The 8,224-nt window shown below is 37.4% G+C and overlaps 1 protein-coding gene across 3 annotated transcripts in view; it reads right to left on the reverse strand.

The window, feature by feature from the left end:
- Nucleotides 1-4,266: 4,266 nt before the first annotated feature.
- The window catches only part of LOC125031756 (putative helicase mov-10-B.1), a 25,313-nt gene continuing 21,355 nt past the window's right edge, over nt 4,267-8,224 (reverse strand). For all 3 annotated transcript variants that reach the window (XM_047622706.1, XM_047622696.1, XM_047622713.1), the window contains exons 22-23: nt 7,938-8,059; nt 4,267-7,323 (exon numbers count right to left, since the gene is read on the reverse strand). In XM_047622706.1, the coding sequence (XP_047478662.1) occupies nt 7,253-7,323; nt 7,938-8,059 (193 nt within the window). In that variant the 3' untranslated portion in view covers nt 4,267-7,252. The remainder of the gene's footprint in view (nt 7,324-7,937; nt 8,060-8,224) is intronic.

Here is an 8,224-nt window from a genome sequence, read left to right on the forward strand (position 1 = left end):
TTAACGCTTTTTACGTTAACCTTCGAAGACGGTTTTACCAACGACATGTGTACAGTACTCTATCCAGAAGTATTACAGCTACTCTAGATAAAATGGTTGTTTTATGACTATTTGGTTGAGATGGGTCCTGGTCTATATATTATAGACCTTAGTCAGAACTTTCTTTGCTATCTACTGTGTCCATACAATTCTACCTCGATTTCTACCTGTAATGCATGTTTTGTGTTACTTTTAAATATTCACCTCACTCCTTAAACATTCTAAAAAATACACATAGGGATAGAATATTTTATATTCACAATTGCACGTTCTTTCATCTCTTTCACTATGCATCGTAACTGGTGAGATGGCTAATAAATGTTCTAGACATCAAAAGTCACATAGAACTAAGGTAAAGTATTGTGGCAAAAAGGGTAGAAATGAGTTTGCGATTAGGATAAAATGTGTTTGATGCCAAAGGTTGTAGAGCGCTGTAGGATTGAATGGTAGTGAAAAGGACTTAGAGGGGGCAGCAAATGGACTTATGAAGTTCGGAAGGGATTTGTAAAAGGGGAAAGGGATTGAGTGTATAAGGCGATTAGATCAAATGGAGAGTATGTGTTTGAGGAAGGGAGAGTAACACTGTATGAGGGGAATCTGCAAAAGAGCCATTGTGAAGCAATCAAATGGTAGACATGGTTGTTGAAGTAGGAGAATAATCTAGAGAATGAGTAAGAGGACATGGGAAGGTGGTGAAGTGTCAGGAAGAATGTCAAGAGGGGAGGGATCTGGAGGACGTCATTGATGTGACATAAGGGAGTCACGTGAGGATCCAAGTGGGAGTGGTAAGGATAATGGGAAGGGAAGGGGGAATGGTGATACACATAGAGAGGATGGGGTGTTTTTTGGGAGTGGGAGAAAGAAGGATTAGGGGAACTGCTTTGAATATACGGCGAATAGGAATAAAGGGATTGAGGGTGGATGGGGGAACGGAACATTCTCTTGGGTCATGTTTAGGAAGTTTTGAAGATAGTGGAGGGGAGCTGGATGGAGAGGTCTGAGAAACAATGGTTTTCTTATGAGGGGGAGAAGAGGAAATTGATGTCCAAAAAGCAGAGGGAGAGGTGGGTATAGGAGAGGATGTGGTATTTATTTTTTCAATTTATAGATTTCTATCCTGCTTAGCGGCGTATTCAAAATATAGTACTATAATAGCATGAGGCTTGAGGCCAAATCTCCCAGGTAAAGAAGTGAAGAAGGTCATACGGTGCTATGGTAAAGTAGGGTAGTGAAAAGGGTTAGGAATGAGTTAATGATTAGGGTAAAATTACAGGTTGACCAGTACTATAGGATAGTATCGTACTGTAAAGGGCAGAGAGGGGGAGCTGATAGGGTATAGTATAAGGTAAAGATTGTTAGAAGGGGAAGGAGTTAAGGGAGTAGGGAGCATTATGATAAAGTATTGTGGAGAAAACGGCAAAAGTGAAAATAACGATATGGATAAGTGGACACACGGGATGAAGAAGAGAAGGAAAAGGAAAGAAGAAAAGACGATGCAAAATTAGCTGAGGCGAGGGCTGAGACCAAGGTAAGACTGATCCCCTACATTGGGCCTCAGTCCCTGTCTCCTGAGCCTCCCCACCCTCCCCCTATGACAACAATAAGCAAGGAATGGGGGGGGGGGGGGCGTGCTTGTTGTCTAGTTTGAATCTGAGAACTGCTACCTCAGATTCGAGCTTGTAGGGCAGCACTTACAGCATATATCATGAGAGCCACCACAATTGGCACAAGTGTGTGACTGAGCAGAGCAATTTGAACAGTCATGACCAAGTTTGGCACATAGAGGGCAGTGTTTGACTGGGTGGCCAAAACGCCAATATTTCTGATATTGACGAGAAAGGGGTCTATGTGGTCGGACAGGGCAAGATACTCCAATATAAACCTCATGGGGAAGTAATGGTAAAGTAATGTGGCGAAAAGGATAGTTAATAATTAGGATAAGTGCGCAGAAGGGGATGAAGAAGAAAAGGAAAAGGAAAGGGAGAGATGAAAAGCCCAAGCAAAATTTATTGAGGTGAGGGCTGTTGGGAGATGATGGGGTGTATTCTGAACGTTGAGTAATAACATGGGTGGATGATTCGGGATGGATTGAGCTGACAGACAACATCGAGGAGGGGTTATTAGTATCAGTGGGTGGAGCCATGGTCAGAGGAGAGACCAGAGAAATCAAATTCACAAAGGCTAGTTGATGAAGGGGCAAGTGTAGTGCCCTTACCAAGGGTAAAACATCTTCATTATTGGCCATAGTGAGCCTGAAATAAGTGGGGAGAAGAAACGGTCTGCCCCTCAGGGTTCCCATAAGGGGTAAGGGTTAAGCACAGCTGTCACACCTTTGGAAGTGGACAGAAGAAAGGGATGAAGAAGAGAAGGAAAATGGTTAATGGTTAAAAGCAAAATAAATGTGCTAAACATCTAAGGTCATGTAGCACTATAGGAAGGTACAGTAAAGGGTAGTGAAGGGCGGTTGAGTTAGAAGTTAGCTGTTGTGTCAACTATCTAGTTAATAATGAAAAAGTTAAAGATGGGTAAAGGAGTTAATGAGTGACTTGGTTAATGTAAGGTGAAGGATATGTATGCGTCTGAGGAAGGAGAAGAATATGTTAGAGCAGAAATTGTGAGATTCCGTAAGGATGTCTGATAGGTTGGGAGGTCGGTGAAGGGAGGATAGGTGGAGGAAAGCAGAGGTACAGGCTGCATCAAAGCGTGGAACTGCAAGAGGGACATTACATTGAGAACATAGGGGCGGATCAGAAAGGTGTTTTCTGATGGATAAGTATAGACGACACATAAAGGGAGTTAAAGAAGATACAAAATGGTAGTTGGGGATTGACATAGGAGGATGTGTAAGAAAAGTCTCTTGGAGGTAGATAATGGATGGGTTATAAGAAGAAAGGATATGACGAAGGTCAGGCCTATGAGAACGGAAACTGCGAATATTCCAATGTGGGAGAGCTATACTTTAGTTGATATACGAGTGATAACGGTTACAGCGGAGAATTTCAAGGGGAAAGATCTGGGGGTGAGATAAGGAATGAGTAGGAAGGTGGTGTTGTATCAGAAGGGGTATCAGGAAGTGGAGGATCTGGGGAAGGGCATAGTTGTGACATAAGGGATTCATAAGTGTATCCAAGAGGGAGTGGAAGGGATAGAGGGGATGAAGGGAATGTTAATATAGGTGGAGCTGGAGCTAGGGGGGATGGGCTGTGTTAGGAGGGAGTAGGAGGAAGGGGTGTAGGGGGAATATGAGTAGGAGGAGGGTGGACATCGGCAGTTACTTTGAGTGGGGAGGGAGCGGGAGTTGTGGCTGCAGTAGAGATTGGGGTGTCTGGATTTAGAATGGCAAAATAATTTGACTGAGGTAGAAGTAGGGAAGTAAGCTGTAGGAGGGATAGGTATAGGGGAGGGTGAAGGAACATTTTAGGAGGGAGGGTGAGGGGCAGAGCGAGTGAGAAAAACCTTGTCGACGTGCTTCCTGTCTGGCTTCACGCAGAATGAAACCATGTCTGAATCTGAGAGTTGGCACCTGAGACTCAAACTTGTCGGTGGAGCAGTCCCTATGAAAAAAAAAACAGTCCCATTTGGGTGGGCTAAATAGATTATTTAAGATATTTGAAGAAATATCTTCAAATATCTTCAGGGACGGGGAATTGTGGAAGAGGGAGTAGTGTTGAGGGAGGTATTATTACGGAGAGGTGGACAAAAAGGCTGTAAAGTAGTAATAAGGGAGGATGGCGTGATTGATGAAGAAGGTTGTGGGGGTAGAGGTGATGAAATATCTCCTGGAACTTGAGTGCTGACTTAGGTGGATAGTGTATTAGCATTGATGAGGGTAGTAGTTGGAGTATTCAGCATCATGGTTAAAGGAGAGCCTAGGGTTGGGGAACTGGGAGAGGGAGTTGATGGAGCTATTTGATGAACGGGCAAGCCTAATTGCCCCTAACAAAAGTATAACATCTTCATTATTGGCCATGGTAAGCCTAAAGTATGTTGGGGAGAGAAACAGTTAGGGATAGACAACTAAAACAGAGGAATCCATCAGGCCATTCAGGACTGGTACAAAGTCATCCTTTCAGTCCTCGCCTCCTAAGCCACCCCACGACAATGTGCAAGGATAATTTCTTGAAGTCTGGTGCAAAATACATTTGAAATGGCAGAAACTCTTCTTCGAATAACAATTCTTTCCATTTATCAGAAAGTGATATACCAAGGATAACAATAATACAAAGATTGCTGAAAACATTTTATATGCTTACAAAAAATTTAATTTACAATGAAAAAAAAAAAATATATATATATACTACTCATAAGTACAATCCTCATATAACCATTGAAAATTAACATGATATTAAGATTAACAAGCACATTTTTCCCATCATGATTCCTTTGGTTAATCCACAGACCCATTAATACATGGCATACACCTTTATCTCCAGATCTGAAGCATATTTACCAACTCTAGCATGGTAACAATCTGTAAGGCACTAAATGGTATGACATTTCCTAAAAGTCATTACTTATCAAAATATGTTTTATATAGAAAAGTTGCTGTATATATTGCATAAGAAGGTTTTTAATCTAAAAATAAAACCAATCTTTTTTCCTTTATACCACATATCATAGAACAGAATTCTTGCATACATCTCTCTCTCTCTCTTCAAAATCAAGGTATTGCTGAATCAAAGAACAACAACAACAATCAGTGCCAAACAATAGAAGCTATATTATTAAGAGCTGACTCAACTCCATCATCATTTTTGGTATCATATAACCCTTCTGATAGAGGGACTAAGCCATAGGAACATATTTTTTGTATTGGAGCTTCCATATTCTGTACTCAATACACTTGCATCATAATTGCTATGATACAAATACCAACCAGGAGCATATTACCATATATGCAACATCAATAGCAAAAAATTCACTCAGCATATATCAAATAAATGCCAGTAAAAGTTCAACACATTTAAATATTATCCCAAAAGAAAGAAAGAAAGAAAGCAGCAAATTATTATTATAAGCTTTCCTCTAGTAAGTGAAAGATAACTCTTGCATATCCACAACCATATGCAGGATTAACATATTACAGACATGCAAAACGAAAGAAGGAAAAAAGCAGAGTAATAATATCAGAAGTCTTCAGTATCAACATAACATATTTCTCCAGCTATCAATTCTTATAAATAAGTGTAATCACTGGGGCCTAGATCATTTAATTTCATTCAAAAATATGATAAACTAACTGAAAAATTAAAAATGAAATGAAACAAAATTATAAATAAGAGCATGTTAAAAGTACAAAAATTATTATTCATATAAATAGTATCTATAATAACATCTACAATAATAATATCTATGATATAGTAAAAACATTATCAATGTCAGCAAAATGTTTAATACAAATACTTGGTAATCCTAAACATAATTAAATTTGTAGTACAAAAATATAAATCAATAACTGTAGTCATAATAATAGTAATCAATGTAATAATACTGGGTAATAATGATGATGTGAATAATGATGTAAATAATATAGAAGCAAAACCCTCAAACAACCAAAGAAATCTAACTCCTTAAAAATTTATCAAATTCCACCTTACCAAGACAGAAAAAAGCAGGAAAATGGAAGAGAAGACTAGATCAGTGGAGGAAAAAAGTGTCACCTCTTAGTAAATTCTTCCACTTCATTTCACAATGAACAATTTCAAAGGCTGGACAATAAAAACATATAAATCATGAAAATATTGATCACCGACTAATAGAATAACTAGTACTCATAATGGTCATAATAATAACAATGACAACCTTTAATAACACCACTAGGCACAAAAAAAAACAAAAAAAAAAACAAGAGTGACATTGAACAAACTTGCAAGTCACGGATAAAGAAAAGTAATCACAGGTTTTCCACTCGTGTGCAAAGCATGTAAAATGTCAAGCACACAAGAATATTTGGTCCCAGTGAAAAGTAGTTAGAAAAACCAGTATAACATGTTTTGTTATTAGCTCTAAGGTGTTCTCTATTCCATCATTTGCCATTTTTCAATCTGTGCTGTTTTCTAACTATGATGCTGAGAATAACTGTTACTATATTATTTAAAAAGACGGCTGATTTGATATATAGAGGACAAGGGGAGAAGGAGGAAGAGGGAAATATTGAAGGAGGAACTGGATACTGAAGAGAAGAAGAGGAAGGAGTGGAGTGGAAAGGAGAGGAGAAAAGAGAAGAAAGCGAGAAATAGGCAAAATTGATGAACAGTGGATTATGGATGTGGTTCAGCATCTTTGGGTATCCTCCCCTCCTTTTAAAGAAGAATAAACACTATCCTATTTACATCACACCCTAACCATACTATATGTAACAAGGCATCATGTTTTTACAATGATAACCATATTACAACAAAGAGAAATTAACATCAGCTCTGACCTTACATCTTAACCTTTGCTGACATCATATTTTTGGTAAGTTATTATCAATCCTACTGGCACTGCATTTGAAAATTTTGTGCAATAATGGATACATATAAAAATACAGCACTGTAAAGACACTCCACCTGTAATATTCAACTATAAATAATGTTCCTAATATATAATTTTAAATATGTAGATCTCTGGGGATCGAGCATAAAAAAGAAAATGGAAGGATTCTTTGAGAAAATCAGCTTTGCTCTGTGTTAAATGTACAAAGATCAGTGATGCTTAATCAATTCCTGATTTCTTTAAACCCTTCGGTCTTCCTTTTATCTTATTTTTTCAGTTTTTATCAAAAGTCGATCTTTGTTTGGTTATTTGTAAATAGCTGCATTACCAATTTTTTATTTTTCCTTTTTTTTTTTTACTTTCTAAAACTAAACATTTATCACAAAGAAGTAAGCACCTTAGGGACTTTATAAATCATATATTACTTTTTGTCAGACACACTTGAGATTGTTTTATGCTGCATAAACATGGAAAAGGAAAACTGACTAAAAATAACAATGATGGCAAAAATAATACCAACTATATAAACAACCATAATCATAATAATAACAAAAAGGATATTACTTTTCTCTTGCTGCAAATACATTTTAACTCATTTCTTTCACACAGAAAATAAGAACAGATCAAAAGGAAAAATGACAACAAATTATGTACCTAATAAAAAATAAAAAGCAGCTTTTTGACAGTTCCTGTTAAGCAAAGTTACCAAAGAAACGGTAAATCCACCATGCTGTGGCTAGTATTCTGTGTGCCACTCTGGGGCTTCTGCTTTCTCCCGAGCACTTACATCTTCGTACAGGGTTGGTCCTGGAAGTGTGTTAAAAATGTCTTATAGGTTATGCTTCATCATCGTAAAAAATTAAGCACAAAAAAGATAATTCTATTTGTAAGAGAGAAAAAAGTCATTATGAGCCAAGACCAAAGGTGAACCTTTAAAGCTTTCACAGGATATGGTATAAAATTAGATAAAATTACTATCCAGTGAATGACAGATAACTGTTGTATTAATTGAGAGGAATACTGAAAAATACCTATAATTCATACTAGTCTTCTAAAAATGGATACCCAAGTTAAAAACAATCTAGATTCCAATACACATGATAAAGAAAAAGAAAACAATGTACATGAAACTGTCAATAATTACAGACCATATCTATAATAATAATAATAATAATAATAATAATAATAATAATAACAATAACAATAAAAAGGATGATGACAATATTAATAATAATAATTAAAAAAAAATCATAAGCCCATAATAATAATAATTATAATAATAACAATAAAAAAGAAAGAAAGGAAGAGAGAGAGAGAGAGAGAGAGAGAGAGAGAGAGAGAGAGAGAGAGAGAGAGAGAGAGAGAGAGAGAGAGAGAGAGAGAGAGAGAGAGAGAGAGAGAGAAAAAAGGCTAATACTTACGGAGATCAAGGCTACCGAACCTCTGCAGCAAATCGTCCAGACTGTCATCGGTGTCCTGGGGGAATGCCTGGCCGCAGTAACCACCCTTCTGGTGGGCGTAATCCATTAACCTACCCCAGTGGCTAAGGAAATGGGGAGAAAAAGTAAGGTTTTTGTACACTGCACATTAGGCTTTGCTTGCGTCATTTTCAGGTGGATACTTTGAAAAAGCTTGAAATTAGATACAAAAGTAATGGTTCTATGGTACGAGTCCATTCCAGCCTGCCAACAGTATCAAAAAAGTTAAA

This window comes from Penaeus chinensis, chromosome 2, assembly GCF_019202785.1.
Source record: "Penaeus chinensis breed Huanghai No. 1 chromosome 2, ASM1920278v2, whole genome shotgun sequence".
NCBI classification, from domain to species: Eukaryota; Metazoa; Arthropoda; class Malacostraca; order Decapoda; family Penaeidae; genus Penaeus; species Penaeus chinensis.